This window comes from Eubalaena glacialis, chromosome X (genome assembly GCF_028564815.1).
Source record: "Eubalaena glacialis isolate mEubGla1 chromosome X, mEubGla1.1.hap2.+ XY, whole genome shotgun sequence".
In the NCBI taxonomy this organism is placed as follows: Eukaryota; Metazoa; Chordata; class Mammalia; order Artiodactyla; family Balaenidae; genus Eubalaena; species Eubalaena glacialis.
This window is the reverse complement of record NC_083736.1, coordinates 118,578,229-118,596,689: the sequence shown is the minus strand read 5'-3', so window position 1 is coordinate 118,596,689 and position 18,461 is coordinate 118,578,229. Positions and strand designations below refer to the sequence as shown.

Below are 18,461 nucleotides of genomic sequence, written 5' to 3'. Positions count from 1 at the left end.
AGTGTCTTGGAGAGGTAGACAGGGACCAAGTCACGAAAACGTTTTATGCTTTGTTTTCATTCTTTCTTCCTTAGGATCATTAGGGGTTTTAAGCAGGGGAGAGACATGATCAGTTAGCAGTTTAGAAAGATCACTTTGGTGGCAGGATGAAAGATGGATTAGAGAGTGAAAGGTGAGAGATATTAGGAGGTTGTGATAATGGTGTGGACAAGAAGTGATGAGTGGCTTAATTGGAGCAGTGGTAGAAGAAGTGGCAAGGAGAGGAAAAATACAGGAAATATTTAGGAGGTAAACACAGTAGGACTTAAGTATAGATTGAATGTCAAGGTCGTGGGGAAAGAGAGGCATCTAGGAGCATTCTCCGGTTTCTGGCTTCAGTAGAACTAGTACCAGTCACTGACAGAGGAAATACAGAAGGAATAATTAGGCCTTTTTTGGTTCTGTTTCAGTGAGGGGAGGTTGAGTTGAGTGTTGAGTATGTCAATTTCAGTTGCTTGTCAGACATCCGTGTAGAAATGTTTGGCTGGCAGTAGTGTATATAACCAGGCTAGAGTTTTAAATGCAGGAGTTGTAATCATATATGTGGAATTAAAACAAGAACACATATAAGAGTACAGTGTATTGACTAAGAATATAGCTTTTGGAGTCAGCTAACTTGGATTCAAATCTCAGCCCCATCACAAATTATCCATTGTCATTGTGAACAGTCTTCATCTACAGAGATGGAGTAAATATAGATGGGGTTGTTGTGAGGATTAAATGAGGCAAGGTTTAGCACAGAATCTAAAATTAATAAGTTCTCAATAAGTGATAAGTATTGTTACTAAATGACCAAGATATAACAAAGAAGTAGACCAAAAACATGGAAACAAGAAATGTCCAAAAGGCACATGAAAAGATGCTTGACATCACTAATCATCAGAGAAATGCAAATCTAAAGTACAATAAGATATCACCTCACACCCATTAGGAGAGCTAGAGGAAGGAAGGAAGGAAGGAGGGAAGGAAGGAGGGAAGGAAGGAGGGAAGGAAGGAGGGAAGGAAGGAGGGAAGGAAGAAAATAAGTGTTGGCAACGATGTGGAGAAATTGAAACCCTTGTATACTGTTGATGGGATTGTAAAATGGCATAACCACCATGGAAAACAGTAGAGATCCTCAAGAAATTAAAAATACAATTACCATATGATCCAGCAATCCCACTTCTAGGTATATATCCAAAAAGTTTTGAAGTAGGGTCTCAAAGAGACATTTGCACACCCATGTTCATAGCAGTACTATTCATAATAGCCAAGAGGTAGAAGCAACCTAAATGTCCATTAATGGTTGAATGGATAAAGAAAATGTTATACATACATATAACAGAATATTATTCACCCTTTAAAAGGGAAGAAATCATACCACATGCTACCACACATATGAACCTTGAAGTCATTATACTAAGTGAAACAAGCCAATCACAAAAAGACAAATACTCCTTCATTCCACTTATATCACTTATATAAGGTATCTGAAGTATTCCAATTCATAGAAACAGAAAGCAGAATGGTGGCTACCAGTGGCTGGGGGGAAGGGAGGAAAGGAAAACTGTTTAATGGGTATAGCGTTTCAGTTTTGCAAAATGAAAAAGTTCTGGAGATCTGTTGCATAACAATTTGAATATATGTAATACTACTGAACTGTACACTTAAAAATGGTTAAGATGGTAAATTTTATGTTATGCATTTTTAGCACAATAAAAAGATGCATGAAAGAACATGGAGACAAAGTACAAATTCCCAACAAACCAAGTGCAGCCTCGGCTCTCAATGTATTTACCCGGGCGACCACTGTCTTGGCTGCCCAGACTGGATGTGGGCGTAGAGCGGGAAAGGTGTGCGTGAAGAGAAGGAACGAAGACTGCTTGCTGCGCCCCAGCCCCCGGCCCCCTGGGGGCTGACGGATGGCCATGGATCTGTACCTCAGCAACTGCTATAACACTGCCCAAGCCGCCGCCGCTAAGGCGGCTGCCAGCAGCCTAACTGCCGACAGGGAGCAGTGCGACTCCGTGAGTGGCGACCAGTCGGTCCTCCTCCGGGATCCGGGGCTGGTCTCGGAAGGGAAGGAGGGCGGGCAGACGGAAGAGGGGGAGATCTCAGCAGAGGTGGGGACGGGTCTTTGACGCTTGGCTTCTGGCTCCCAGGGCCCCGGCAGTTAGTGCCTAGAGCTGCCTCTGGCCTGGATTAGCTCTGAATGGTGCTCAGAGATAGGGTTGGTGACCAGGGTAAACTGGGAGGCCTTCCAGGTTGTCAGCAGGGCAGGTTCTTTCAACCCTGAGTGTGTGATTCTTTGGTTTATTTGGAGGTATTAGCCCATTGAAGTTTAAGTAGATTGGTCTAAACTAAAAGAATAGTTCTAGAAAAAAAGAAACTTTCTAATTATATCTGACAGAGCTCTCAAAAAAACCCCATTCCAGAGGTGGGAGCCGTTCATCTATTGAATCTTCCTCTTGGGGTCAAGCTGCCTACAAATTTAAGTGAAAAGGTAAACTAACTTTTAATAGTGCTGAAGTGATTTTCTTGACTGTTTTCAGCTTGCTATTAAACTTGAAACACTGCTATGATTTTGCTTTGAGTCAACTTCAATTTCACACACCAAGTGAAGTTAAAATGAGTTGAAGTGTTCAGTGTCTGAACCTCACTCTAATGATAGAAGCCCCCATGATATGCCTCAGCCACCCAATTCAGCTTTATCTCCAGCCCAGAGCCTCAACTCTGAAAGGTCAGGGTCTTTTCTGCCTACCCACACGCACCATGCTAATTCCTACTTCTGTGCCTTTGTTATTCTGGCTCCTGAAACCTGGCATGCACTCCTCCCCTTCCTGACCTTTAATTTGAGCCATCTTTCAAGAGCTACTATATGAAGCCTTTCCCCAGTGTCCCAACCCCCAATTGTCTCATTTTTCCTTAGAATTTACATAGCCCTTGGCCTGCACTATCTCACTCAGCACTGAAAGTACTATTACTGGTTCAGAGTGCTGCACTCACATTGTTACACATTTTAAGTCCTCTGCCTAACACTCCGCACACTGTCCTTAGCTTTAGGCCAAGCCTGAAGGAGGCTGAGAACTCTCTGGTTGAGTGTGTGCTTTGATCACAATAGCAAAACGTTCTACAGGAATATTTATGACATCCTTACCCTTCCACTCTCTAGGGTGTCATCAAGGATGAGTACAGGGCTCCTTGGTATTTCTGATATTTGTCTAATACATACAATTTTTTAAAGTTTTATTGCTGGAAAACAATATAATTTCTATTTTCAAAACCAATATGTTCTACCCACTCCCATGAATTAGCATTCCTAAAACATACTCAAAGCCTATTTCACTACTAGTGATAACACTCCTTTTTACTTTGTAAATGTAGCCCTCTCTGTTGGTTTCTTCCTCAAATATCTTTTATTTGCCATATTTATATTGTGTTACTCTGTTATTCACTTGTTAGCTACTTCTTATTTCCTGATTTTTTCCCATACTTAATTATACTGATTTGCTGTATATTATATTGATTCCCCCAAAACGTATGCATTTACTTTACATATAAATTTATTTATTTATTTTTGGCTGAGTTGGGTCTTCGTTGCTGTGCGCAGGCTTTCTCTAGTTGCAGCGAGTGGAGGCTACTCTTCTTTGCGGTGCGCGGGCTTCTCATTGCGGTGGCTTCTCTTGTTGTGGAGCACGGGCTCTAGGAGTGCAGGCTTCAGTAGTTGTGGCTCGCGGGCTCAGTAGTTGTGGTTCGCGGGCTCTAGAGCATAAGCTCAGTAGTTGTGGCGCACGGGCTTAGTTGCTCCGCGGCATGTGGGATCTTCCTGGACCAGGGATCAAACCCGTGTCCCCTGCATTGGCAGGCAGATTCTTAACCACTGCACCACCAGGGAAGCCCAAAACGTACGCATTTAATCATCGTCAGGTACTATATTCAACTCCTGTAAAGACTAACTTAGTGGGATCCTTCTTTGTCTTTTGGCAAGATCTCCTCAAGGAAGTAAGACTTTATATTTAGACATTTAGTTGTTTTTTTTTTTCAACTTACTTTACCCTCATGACCACCTTTTAAGGTGAAGCTATGACAGGTAGATGGTGGCAGAGTTTAGACCAGAACCACAGTCTCCTGGTTTCTTAGGCCACGCTCCTTCACCTGACCTTGCTGCTTCCTGAACTGCAAACCACTTTAGCAGAGCACTACAGAAACAGGGAATTTAAAGGTCTTTCATATTATTTTGAATGCAAGTGTAAGGGAAATTATAGTATTCTACTGTCTTCTTTTCAATAAGATTAAAATATAACAATGTGGGACTTCCCTGATGGCGCAGTGGTTGGGAGTCTGCCTGCCAGTGCGGGGGACACGGGTTCGAGCCCTGGCCCGGGAGGATCCCACGTGCTGCAGGGCGACTAAGCCCCTGCGCCACAACTGCTGAGCAACCCCCGCTTGCCACAACTGGAGAGGGCCCACACGCAGCAGCGAAGACCCAATGCAGCCAAAAATAAATAAATAAAAATAAATTTATTTAAAAAAAATATATATATATAACAATGTAATGTACCTGTCTAGCTATTCATTAATCCAAACCTGACAACTGATCCTATTACTTCAACATTTTTTAATTGAAGTATAGCTGATGTACAATATTATATGTTACAGGTGTACAACATAGTGATCCACAGTTTTTAAAGGTTATACTCCATTTATAGTTATTATAAAATATTGGCTATAGTCCTTCAACATTTGATAGTAAACTTATTCTCAAGTAATTTATCTATAAATTAATTTGCTTATTAGCATACTATACTTGAGTAGCACCTGTTCACAAACTCCTTAAATTGGTTTTATTGTAAAGTAAATAGTAAATACTTTGCCAATTAACCTTGACATTTTGCTTTCAAGAAAAGATATCACATTAAGTGAAAAGAACAATTTGCATACTTTTAAAAGTCTGCCCTATGATCTCCCACTGGCAGGTAGTGATGACACAATAAATTCTTCTGTTGAGGGAAACCAATTATTTTGATTGACAATAGAAAGCTTACCCTGGCCTTAATTAATGGATTTGTTCTTTCCTGATAGGTCAGTAGCCAAGGTTTGGTCAACACATGCCACCACCAACAAAAGTCAACATCTAAAAGAAGCAATAATCAGCCCACTAACTGCAACACTGTTTCAATTGCCATCACTGCTGATTGTTTCTCTTCTAGGAAAGATATGGGCTTCCTGTTTAGTTTCACTGTAAATTAAATCATTGCCCAGAAGGATGTCTTTCTTTGCCTTTTTAAGGAGACATTGGTAGTCAGGGAATCCAGCTTCCTTATATAGGTCCTTTGGGAGAGACAAGAGGCTGGCATCAATCAAGCAGTCAGAAACTTACAAAAGAAGCTTTTAAATGGAAAAACAAAGCTAGAACCCATCATGCCCCTTCCTGTCTGCTCCTCTGCTCATATTTAGTATCCTATCTACCTTGCAGGAACTCTTAGGGCCACATCTCAGTGTCCAGGAATGGGATTGAGGCTGAGGCTGCCACCTCCAGCCTAAAGTCAGCTCTGATAGAGAGGAAGAGAAAGGCATTAGATTTACCCAAATCAGCCCATTGTCTGTATTCCCTCACTTCAGATTCTTCTTGCATGTTTTATTTTCAACAAACAGCCTATTCAACAAATTGACGTTTAAAACTGTGATTTCATTCATTTTACACATGTAGTACTTTTGAATCTGTGTGTTTGCAGCTTTATCAACCTTCTTATGACTTTAACCTGACTGATCCTTATTGTCAACTTTTGGAAACCAGCTATAAAAGCCTGCACGATCCACATTTAAAAATATACTATAGGCGAAAGGATATCCTGAGGAGATTAAAGAAAGGCGGCTATGTCACCAGCAATAATAAGGTGGGTTGAATCCTGCTTCCTGTTAACCAGAAAAAACCTATGGACTTGATAGACGCTTGCTTCTGTACTTCACTGGGAGCCTGTGTCAACTTTTAATTGAGCAATAAAGAATACCTAACAGAAAACTCAATGAATTACTCAGTATTTGAGTAAAGAGAAATCAGGTGGCTGTTTCTAAATAAAATTAATTGTTCCCACTTGACCTTTTTTCTTTGATAAAAGCAAAAGATAAGCACCAAATGATTTGAATATGTAAAGACATATACATACACATTTATTTATTTATGTATTTTCTCTCAGCTGCATTATTAGTGCCTTTCCTCTGGCTCTAAAAGTAATAATGGCACTGTATACCTGTCAAGGAATATTTCCTATACCCTTTGAGAAGACTAGAGACAAAATGGAAACCTAGCAGAATACAGCTTGATAGAATAAATTCTTCTGAAAGTTAACATCATTATTATACTGGTGTTTTAATAACAAATTCATTGAGCATAGTAAATTCTTGATTATGATGTGAACCATATTATTGAAATAATATTATTTAGGTAGAAATTTCCTGGTGATAAACCACTGTAGAGAGATACTGCCTTCCAAATTATTACCAAAATATGCTATCACTACCCTTGATCCCAAAATTGTTACTAAAATGAATGTTCTTATGACTCTCTTCTCTGGAAAGTTTCATGATTGTTACAACTTTCTATGTATATATTTGGTTTTTCGTTTTTGGTTTTTGTTTTTATAGGTTGTATGTACCTTGAAGGAACTGAATAAGTACAGGCAGTATCTCACCAGTTTAAAATTAGATTTTGAAATAAACTATATAAGAGAACAAGTAAGTTAAACACTTAAATTTGTTTTATTTGAGGCCTGTAAGAAAGTTTTTATGTAGGTTGTAGAAAAAAGGTTTGGTCTTATACAGAATATTTTCTTATGCTATTCTGATCTAGAAGTATTAAGGTAACAAATCAAAAAATATCTCTAAATATCTATGAGATAAAAATGAGACCTCTGCCTTTCACTTACAGAGAAATTTTCACTTATCTGGAGTGGAGCCACACTAGACTTAAATGCAGGTTAATTAACCATTTGTAAACTATAGGAAGTTTACCAAGCCCTAAACATAAGAAGGCATATCAAAGGACAGGGCTATTTCTGGCCAATATAAAAACTTTTAATTCTTTTTTCTCTCTCAGAAAATGATTGAAAAACAAGTAAATAAGTTGTATGAAACCAAGAGAGCCTGTGACAATTATGACAATACACAGTTCCAAGATTGGCTGTTACAGGAAAGTATACAAACAACTCCAGACCAAGAGCTGTTAATAAAGCAGAGGTATGACCGAAGTTAATGCATTTTTTTGCGGACATACTGTGGACCCCAGAAAGTTGTAAAAGTACTAGAAATAATTGAAAGCAGAATGAAAAAAGTATTAGACACTATTTAATCTCCTGTAGTCTTCAATGTGGAGAGAAAGGAAAGGAGATTAAGGGGTAACAGGGATTGGGAACCTTGGTACCATGGCTAGGGAGGAGAGTTTCTACCTGAGAAACTGGAGTCACTAGGGAGCCCAAGAGGTAAGACAAACTGATATTTGAAGAACAATTCCAAAGTACAGATCCCTGACCTTGGGAAACCCAAGTCCACAGTAACAGAGGAAAGAAGGTGTCATTAGCACACTTCAAACTTAAGTTTAAGGAAATTACTGCAAGATCAAAAAGAGAGAGTTGCCATAACTTCATCTGATGATAATATAAACAGGTGTTATTCCCCAACCAACTGTGTATGTTCATTCAGCTATTACCCACACACATTCAATGTTACCATTCAATGGCCAAGCCCATGCCCCAGGAGGCAAAGCGATGAATTATATATAGTTCCTCCTCTTTCTCCTTTATCAGGGATGGGGGCCAGTTCCCCATCACCTGGCTCTTATATTTCATGGATTCATGTCATGATATGCCAGAATATATACTGATTCACCAGAGTGGCAGACTAGTAGTCTACAGACCTATCTATACGTGAGAGGTTGTTCAAGGACTTGGGAATTACAGAGAGGCCAGTACCCACTTATTTTTTAAAGGAAATTCAAATCTACTTGTTTTTTGAAGTCAGTCCTTAAGTTGATTTCAGCTGTCTTTGGAAACTCATGTTCCCAGAACTCCTGAGTTATGACTAATCCCCCGTGTAAAATGCTTGTAATAATCACTCTGTTCTATATTTTGCCATTGTCCCAGCCACAATAACAGTCTGATCAAATGAGTACATCATGGTGAGTTGGTGGATCTGACTAGCTTAAAAGTCCCTGAAAATCTCTACGTTTCCTGTAGTTCAAGAAATAAAAAGCAACCCAGAAGGTGGTTTGGGAATGTCAGAATAGATAATACCATCATAAGGGAAACACCCAATTTATCTTCACTTACATTTACACTTTTACTTAGATATTTAGATATGATTAGTAGGGAATTAAACAAGCTTGAGCACATGGCAGAAAAGCAGAACATACTCCAGATAAAGGAAGAAGAAAGATGACATTGGGACCACATTAGAAGAAAACTTAGTCTCCGTAGACAAATTGAAGAGGTGAGAAACACCAAATTTTAAATGTTGATGGGAAAATTGTGCATGATTGTTTTATTTATAAACATTTTTAGCAGTCCCACCATATTACCTGAAGTTATTTCAGGTCTAAAAAGTAAACCGCTGTTTATAATTTTTTAAAATACTAAACTGCTATTAATCTTGTATCACTGTTATAACAGACAAGCTTTTACTTAATACAGTGAGACTGATACCACACATTATATATCCATCACAGTACAGTCACACTTCATCTGCTCTTAAAGTTTTAGAATTTAACTCTAGTGAAAAATAACCATGCCTGTATTCTCACTCCTCAACATTCAGACAAGGCTACTTGTTTAGGTTCTCTGTCAAAATACATTTAAGGTCAACAGATTACATATGATAACCCCCCAAATCCATAAGAGAAAGTCCCCTTGCCAGCATCTTTTTAGATCCATCTTTGGAGCTGGGCTTATGTTTGAATTGTTTCCAGTAACAAAATAATTTCCTTCCTTTTGCCATTCTGTTGCATCCACCAATACATTCTGAATTAAAAAAGCAGTAAGATAAGCCCATTCTAAAGCCAATGTAAGATTTTCATTATGGTTGTCCAAATTTCTGTAAGGCCCTTGATTTGACCAAATTCACTTACTGACAAAAACAAAACAAAACAAAAAAAGATTATGAAAGAGAACCCCTGCTGACTACCGTGACATTGTGCTCCTTAGGAATGGAAAACAAAAGAAATGTTACTTCTGACAAAGATTGGAGAAGAAGTAAAAAGAGAAGCAAGAGTTGAGGAACAACGTAGAAAAGTCAAAGAAGCAGCTCACCAGAAGGTAGAGTGAGCTTTGACCAATAACTTGGGCTATTTTGAGGACAGGCTTTTGCCAATTTTGATATTTTAAAGTGTGAATTTTCAGAAGTGGCCTAAACTCACAAGGATAGCTATTGATGGAGAGAGCGAGCCTGGTCTGAACCTGGACTTCAAGGGCTGGTCTGAAATGGGACCAGTCTCCAGAAAGTAGGCAATGGGTTAAATTAGATCTAGTTATTAAAATATATTCTTCATGCTGGACAACAAAAGGAAACTTACCCTTATTACCTTCCTAGCTTTGTACTCTTTGTGACTTTAGAAATCTCAAGACAGGAATGAGGGCTCCCTTCAAATGTACCATCATATTTGAAGTATCTGTTTTGCATTTCCAGTGGCAAGTTGATATTAAATTTTTAAACATATTAAATATATATTTTTAATATTTTAGAAACAAGCACTTCTAGAGAAAAAAATCACTTTTCATTTACAAAAAATGCAAAGGAATGACCTTCAGAGAGAAGGATCGGAGGAAAGTACATTTGAAAACAAAAGTCAAGATGAAACAGAAGGTGAGAGAGAGACAATAAAAGACAAAGTAGGTAAATAGAATATGCATAACTAATATTAAATATTGGTGGCTTTGTAAAACCCCTCTATGTGCTTATATAGTGAGGTCACAAAGCCCTTGCAAAGGGAAATCCTAGAAGCTCACACTACCTGTGCCAGGCACTGTGCAAGGCACTTCCCAGTTACAGGTCAAGATGTAGAGAATGTACAGACACCCACACACATACACAAAATATTATTATATTACAGACATTATAACAAATTAAACATTTCTGTAAAGTGGCTCAGTAGACAAGACTGCCTTTACTAGAAGTTTAAAAAGGAGCCAGTAAGAGGAGACAGAATGACAACAACAAAAAGACAGAGAGAGAGAGTTATATATAGAGAAAAGGAGCCAGTAAGATAAAACATTACCAAAAAAAAATAGACTGAAACAAAGAGGGAGACAATGAAAGAAAAATGTAGAAAAAACAGAAGAAAAATTTTAAGTGAGGTCCGCTAAGAACAGATTATACAAAACAGAGTAAGCTAATAAGAGAAAGAGAAAAAGAAGTTTTAAGTAGAAAAAAGAAGAGACATTTAAAATATCCTAAGCAAGAAACAGAAATAGAAAGAAAGAACAAAAAGGTTAAAATGGAAGAGGCAGGGACTTCCCTGGTGGTCCAGTGGTAAAGAATCCACCTTCCAATGTAGGGGACAAGGGTTCGATCCTGGGTCAGGGAACTAAGATCCCACATGCTGTGGGGCAACTAAGCCCCCACGTCACAACTACTGAGCTCACACCCCTCAATGAGAGAGCCCACATGCCACAAACTACAGAGCCCATGTGCTCTGGAGCCCGTGCACCACAACTACAGAGCCCATGCACTCTGGAGCCCACACCCCACAACCAGAGAGAGAAAACCCACACACCACAACTAGAAAGAAGCTCACACACCACAACAAAGAGCCTGCACACCAAAATGAAGATCCTGCATGCTGCAACAAGGCCCGACACAGCAAAAAAAAAAAAAAGGAAGAGGCAGTAAGAAAAGATGATACACAGAGAAAGAATGAAATGTAAAGAGCGAGAGAGAGGAAGAAAATGAATGAATAAGAGAGAAAAAGAAAGAATATTGATCAGAAGAAGCCAGTAAGAAAATACACACACACACACATACAGGATGAGGGAGTGGAAGGAAGACAAAGGCAAAGAAACAAATAAGAGACAGAAAAAGACAAGGAGTATGAGGAAGAAAGGCAAACAGACAAAGAAAAGAGAGAGAGTGAAAGAAAGGGAGCAAGAAAAAGACATACAGACAAAAATAGAGGAACGAAGAGGTAGGAGGGAGGGAGATAGAGAAGAAAGAAGTTTAAAAAGGATGAGTGAGTAGGAAAAGGTAAAATAAAGAAAAATAATGTGAGAGTGAGAGAAAATTTTGAAAAGTGGAACCAGTAAGAAAATCAAATACAATTTGGGGGAGGGGGCAGTGACAGAGACAGAGGGAAAAAATGAGTAGTGAAAGAAGACAAATAGAAGAGACAGAAAGAGAGAGACTTTTAAAAGGAGAAGCCAGTAAGCAAAACCAGTACAATGAAAATAGACTGAATGGGAGAAAAGGATACAGTAGGAGAGGGAGAATAGGAGGGAAAGAAAATATTAAAATGGAGGCAATAAATAAGGTAGTAAAAGAAAATATGAAAATAAAACAAAAAAGGAAGAAAAAGAAAAAACACAAAGAATGAAATGAAAAGAGGAGACATAGAGGCACAGAGCAAAAAGGAGAGGAGAAAAAGAATGGTACAGTAAGGAATGAGAAGGATTTAAAAAGTTACAAAGGAGAGTAATGTTAAATGGGAGGGGGCAAGAAGGAGGGAGGGAGGATGGGTGGACGGAAGGAAGAAAATATGAACATACTTCAAAAAGGAAGAGCCAGTAGCCAGTAAGAAAGACAGTACAAGAAAATATAGAAAGAAACCATGGAAGAAAGAAAGAAGGGACAGAGAGAGAGAAAAGAAACATAGAAAGTAGGTAAATAAGATGAGTTTACAAAACAGGAGCCAGTAAAAAGGCAGGACAAAAAAGATAGAAGAAAAGAAGAGAGAGAGGGAGAAGGAAAGAAAACAGTTTGAAAAGAGAAGCCTGTAAAAAGAGAATAAAATAGGAAGAAAGAAAGGGAGGAAGGCAGGCATGCAGGCAGGCAAAGAAAAGAGAGAGAGCGAAAGAAAAGGCGTGACAAGGAGCTACTGAGAAAGGGAATAAAGGAAGAAAGGAAGGAAGGAAAGAAAAAAATTTTTTTTAAAGAATGAGTCAGTAGGAAAAAGTAAAATAAAGAAGAGAGAATGTGATTGAGTAAGAGAGAGACTTGGAAAGGAGTTAGAAAAAAAACTGTAAAATAAACATGATAGGTAGATAATAGATAGGTTGAACCAACTTTTAAAAGAATAACCCAGGAATAATCGAGAGTACAAAACAAGGTAGCAGATGAGAGAAAGAAAGAGAAGTAAAGAAAAAAAGTTTAAGAAGAGGAGCCCTTAAAAGTGAGTTAAAAAGGAGGGGGAGGGACAGGGAAAGAGGGAAAGAGGGAAAGGAGGGAGGAGGGAAGACAAAATGGAAAGAAACAGGATAAAGGGAGCACGTAAAAGACAAAGAAAAGAGCAGAAAAAGAAAGAAAGAAAAAAGGAAGGGAAGTTTTTAAAGGATGGGGCAGTAGGAAAAGTGAAATAAAAAAGAGGGAATGTGATTGTGTAAGAGAGAGGCTTGGAAAGGAGGAGCCAGTAAGAAATTCAAGTACAATTTGGGGAAGGGGGGCTGTTTAAAAAGGAGACTTCAGGGGGGGGGGAAGACTGTTAAATAAACATGATGGGTGATAAATAGATAAAAGACAGAAGTTTAAGAGGAAGAGCCCATAAAAAGTGAGTTAAAAAAAAAGGCAGGAAGGAGGAAGGAGGGATAAAGGAAGTGAGGAAGACAGACTAGAGAGAAAGGTAAGAGTGATGGAAGGAAAGTAAAGAAAACAGAAACAGAAAGTGAAATAAAAACAAGAAAATGAAGAAGAAAAAACTAAGTTTAAAAGGGATGGGACAGTATGAAAGAATAAAATAAAGGAGAGAGAGAGAAGAGAGCAGGAGAGAGAATTGAAAAGGAGGAGCAAGTAAGAAAATCAAGTACAATGTGGGTGGGGGAAGTGTTGAAAAGTCAATAAAGAGAGTTAGAAGAGAGATGAGGATGACTGATACCTAGATAGGTAGGTATATAGATAAGACTCTAAAGAGGAAAAGCCCATAAGAAAGTTAGGACAAAAAAGATAGAAAGTTATTTGATAAAGGAGGCAAGCATATACAGTGGAGAAAAGACAGCCTCTTCAATCAGTGGTGCTGAGAAAACTGGACAGGTACATGTAAAAGTATGAAATTAGAACACTCCCTGACACCATACACAAAAATAAACTCAAAATGGATTAAAGACCTAAATGTAAGGCCAGACACTATCAAACTCTTAGAGGAACATAGGCAGAACACTCTATGACATAAATCACACCAAGATCCTTTTTGACCCAGCTCCTAGAGAAATGGAAATAAAAACACAAATAAACAAATGGGACCTAATGAAACTTAAAAGCTTTTGCACAGCAAAGAATACCAGAAACAAGACGAAAAGACAACCCTCAGAATGGGAGAAAATATTTGCAAATGAAGCAACTGACAAAGGATTAATCTCCAAAATTTACAAGCAGCTCATGCAGCTCAATAACAAAAAAACAAACAACCCAGTCCAAAAATGGGCAGAAGACCTAAATAGACATTTTTCCAAAGAAGATATACAGATTGCCAACAAACACATGAAAGAATGCTCAACATCATTAATCATTAGAGAAATGCAAATCAAAACTACAATGAGATATCATCTCACACCGGTCAGAATGGCCATCATCAAAAAATCTACAAACAGTAAATGCTGGAGAGGGTGTGGAGAAAAGGGAACCCTCTTGCACTGTTGGTGGGAATGTAAATGGATACAGCCACCATGGAGAACAGTATGGAGTTTCCTTAAAAAACTAAAAATAGAACTACCATACGACCCAGCAATCCCACTACTGGGCATATACCCTGAGAAAACCATAATTCAAAAAGAGTCATGTACCAAAATGTTCATTGCAGCTCTATTTACAATAGCCAGGACATGGAAGCAACCTAAGTGTCCATCAACAGATGAATGGATAAAGAAGATGTGGCACATATATACAATGAAATATTACTCAGCCATAAAAAGGAACAAAACTGAGTTATTTGTAGTGAGGTGGATGGACCTAGAGTCTGTCATACAGAGCAAAGTAAGTCAGAAAGAGAAAACCAAATACCGTATGCTAACCCATATATATGGAATCTAAAAAAAAAAAATGGTCATGAAGAACCTAGTGGCAAGATGGGAATAAAGACACAGACCTACTAGAGAATGGACTTGAGGATATGGGGAGGGGGAACGGTAAGCTGGGACAAAGTGAGAGAGTGGCATGGACATATATACACTACCAAACATAAAATAGATAGCTAGTGGCAAGCAACCGCATAGCACAGGGAGATCAGCTTGGTGCTTTGTGACCACCTAGAGGGGTGGGATAGGGAGGGTGGGAGGGTAGGAGACGAAGAGGGAAGAGATATGGGAACATATGTATATGTATAACTGATTCACTTTGTTAGAAAGCAGAAACTAACACACCATTGTAAAGCAATTATACTCCAATAAAGATGTTTAAAAAAAAAAGTATATGTAAAAAAAAATAAAATAAAATTTTTTAAAAAAGTAGAAATCATTAAAATAAAGACAGAAAGAAGGTGACTGATAGCTGGATACAGAGTCAGCCAGCTAGGCAGGTGGATAGGTAGAACTGATTTTTAAAGGAGAAGGCAGTAGTAAAGACAAAAGAAAAAGGTATAAAGAAAAGGAGAGGGAAAGAAAGGAAACGTTTTGAAAGAGGAGTAGTATAAATTAAGCAAAAGAAGAACGAAAGGAAGGCGGAAGGGAAGAAAGAAGGAAAGGGGAGAGAGAGAGAAAGAAAGAGGGATGAAAGGAGGAGGAGACAGGAATGGACAGAAGGAGGGAGAAACGAATGAAAAAGGACAAGAGGGAAAGGGTAGGTGGATGGATGGTGAAAGGAAAGGAGGAAGCAGGAGGAAGGAAGAAAGAAATGAGGAAAGGAAAAGGATTAAGGGGCAGGAGATAGTAAGGGAGGAGGAAGGGATGAGAGAAGGAATGAAAGAAGGGAGGGAGGAAGGCAGGCATGCATGCAGGCAGAGAAAGAAAAGAGAAGGACAGAGACCATGAAAGAAATGGAGTGAGGAAAAGACAGAGAAAGGGTAGGAAGGGAAGGAAGGAAGGAAGAAGGAAAGAAGGAAGGGAGGAAGTAGACAGCAGGGAGAGAAAGATCTAAAAAAGAGGAACTCAGGTAAAATCCAATAAAATAAAGATAGATGGATGGATGATATCTAGGTAGTTTGGTAGGTTGATGGATAGATAGGTAAGTAGACAGGATTTTATATGGAAGATCTGGTAAAAAAAAAAAGTCAGTATTAAAAAGATAAAAGGAGAGAGAGTGAAGCAAAGAAAAAAGTTTAAAAGAGGAAACCAGTTTAAAAAAAAGTCTAAGAGAGAGAGAGGGAAGAAGAGAGGGAGGGAGGAAGGAAAGGAGTAGAAAGGAAGGGAAGAAGGAGGTAAAGAAGGCAGGAAGTAGGGGGAGGTAGGGAGGGAAGGAGGAAGACAGGCAGGCACTAAGTTTATAAGGGATGAGTCAGTAGAGAAGAAGAGTTAGAGAAGGAAAGAGAATGTAAGGGTGAAAATGCAGGAGCCGTTACAAAAATCGAGAATAGTCATGTGGTGGTGGACAGAGATTTTAAAAGTAGGAGTCAGAAAAACAAAGACAGAAATAAAGACAGAAAGACAGATGATTGATAGCTGAATAGATAGGTAGGTAGGCAGTTATACAGATCATAGGTAAGTAGCAAGGTGGGTAGGTAGATAATTTTAAAAGTGGAAGCCAGTAAGGAGGAATGTATGAAAAAGAGAGAATGAGAGAGTTACAGCAGGAAGAAAAAAGTGTTAAAAGGGGAGTCAGGACAAATGGTAAAAGCAAATATATATGGAATCTAAAAAAAAAATGGTCATGAAGAAACTAGGGGCAAGACGGGAATAAAGATGCAGACCTACTAGAGAATGGACTTGAGGACACGGGGAGGGGGAAGGGTAAGCTGTGACAAAGTGAGAGAGTGGCATGGACATATATACACTACCAAATGTAAAACTGATAGCTAGTGGGAAGCAGCCGCATAGCACAGGGAGATCAGCTCGGTGCTTTGTGACCACCTAGAGGGGTGGGATAGGGAGGGTGGGAGGGAGGGAGACGCAAGAGGGAAGAGATATGGGGATATATGTATATGTATAACTGATTCACTTTGTTATAAAGCAGAAACTAACACACCATTGTAAAGCAATTATACTCCAATAAAGATGTAAAAAAAAAAAAGGGGGGGGAGCCAGCAGAAAGAGAGTAAAAGGAGAATGGGAGGAAGGAAGAAATGAGGGACAGAGTAAAGAAGGTAAGAGGAAGTAAGGGAAAAAAAAGGAGAAAGGAATGAAGGAAGACTGGAGGGAAGGAGAGAGGGAAGGAGGGAGTAAAGATAAAGAAGGAAGGAGGGAGGAAGGAAGGAAGGAAGATGGGAAGAAAGGATGATGGAACAGAAGTAGGAAATAAGAAAGAAAAGAGGTTTATAATGATGAGTCAGTAGGGGAAAGTGTTACATAAAGCAGAAAAAGACAATGTGAGAGTGAGGGCGGGGGGAGCCAATAAGAAAATCAAGTACAATTGTGTGCAATGGAGGGGGGCGGATTTATAAAGTAGAAGTCAATTTTTTTAAAAGACAATACAAAAAAAACGGATAGATAGCTAGGTAGGTAGAGGGATAGATAAGTAAGGAGATAGGTAGGTAGATAGATGATAGATAGACAGACAGACAGACACAAAGATAGATAGAACTGATTTGGAAAAGGAGAAACCAGTTAGAAGTCAGTACATAAAAGGTAGAGAGTTGGAAAGAGAAGAAATGAAAAACTTTTTAAAGTGGGTCAGTAAATAGAGAGTAAAAAGAAAGAGAAAAGAGAGGACAGGAGACAAGAGGGTGGGGGAGGGAGGGGACAGAAGAGGAAGAGGGAAGGGAAAAGAAACAGAGAAAAAGAAGTTTTAAGGGAGAGCAGAAAAGGCCTTTTTTTAAAAATGAGCAAGAGAATGTGTTCGAGAGAACGTTTATAAAGGACCAGCCAGTAAACATAGACAATGTGAGAGGGAGGAAGGAATGAAAAGTTTGTGAAGGAGGAGTCAGTAAGAAAAGCTCACAGTTCAGTTCAGTGATAAGATGAGGCTGTAACCTTCTGCCTCTGGGACAGTACATCACTTTAGCAGCCAGATTGCTCCTTCCATCTTCAACTGTTAACTTCTCCTTCCAATAGGAAGAAAGTTTCAGGTAAGCATCTTAAACAGTGGCCACCTCAAATGCTTTTTGAAAAAGAAAATATAAAAGGATTTATGTTCACAGCATTACAGAGGTGAAAAGAGAATGAAGATGTCTATTTCACATATGAAATTGACTTACACCACTGTAAGAAGCCCATCACCTTCTACCACGTGGACACCAAGGGATACACAAAACTCTAATGAAAACCCAATTAGCACACATATAGTTTGAAATCCTCTTGTCTATTTCTAAATGATTAGAAACAGAAACGGTAGTCACCTTTTTCACAAATCGGGTATATATATATGGTTACCTCAGTCAGGCTCTGAGGCACAACCAAGAATTGTCATGGCCACTGGGGGGTCTCCAGCACATGGCCTACAGGGCCTCCAGCACAGTCATTATGCTGGTCTGCATCCACACACAAAGAAAAAGCCATGTTCTTCTTGAGCAGGACGGAGGGATGGAGTTTTTCCCTTCTGCCAGAAGACAACTCTGTCCCCCCAAGTATAACTTTAACTAGACAAGATAATATTATAAAAGTGATTGTCCTGCCTCCCCATCACATCTGTCCTAGCATTCCTCAACCTTGCCACTATTGGCATGTTGTGCTGGATAATTGTTTGTTGTGGGGACCGTCCTGTGCATTGTAGGATGTTTAGCATCATCCCCAGCCTCTATCCGCTAGATGCCAGGAGCAGATGCCCCTCCCCAATTTGTAGCAATCAAAAATGTCTCCAGACATGTCCAAATTCCATTATCCCCTGGGGTACAAAATTGCCTCCCACTGAGAGCCACTACCTATCCTCTCTAATTCCTTCCCACAACCCCATATACAGATTAGGCTATGGCTCCCTCCTGTTGGGCATGAAAGGATAAATAGAATCTATCTTGAATAACTTTGTCATCGCCACTATTAAAAATAAATCTTATTGTGTTTTTTTAAGCTTCTTATCCAAAGATCAAGGAAATGAGTATCACTGCCGGTCACCAGAAATTACACCAAGGACAAAAACGTAATTGTAATATTATGATTAGAAATACTAAAATAGTAATTTGTGTAAAGACTGGATTTGCTACTGATTGCTTCTGCTTATAATGTGGATAA

At 39.0% G+C, this 18,461-nt stretch overlaps 1 protein-coding gene across 1 annotated transcript in view; it reads left to right on the top strand.

Moving 5' to 3' along the window:
• Nucleotides 1–1,940: 1,940 nt before the first annotated feature.
• The window catches only part of LOC133081898 (fibrous sheath-interacting protein 2-like), a 63,748-nt gene continuing 47,227 nt past the window's right edge, over nucleotides 1,941–18,461 (top strand). The window contains 7 exon segments of the mRNA XM_061178216.1: nucleotides 1,941–2,141; nucleotides 5,754–5,915; nucleotides 6,664–6,753; nucleotides 7,115–7,254; nucleotides 8,361–8,502; nucleotides 9,213–9,323; nucleotides 9,750–9,896. Coding sequence (XP_061034199.1) covers nucleotides 1,941–2,141; nucleotides 5,754–5,915; nucleotides 6,664–6,753; nucleotides 7,115–7,254; nucleotides 8,361–8,502; nucleotides 9,213–9,323; nucleotides 9,750–9,896 — 993 coding nt within the window.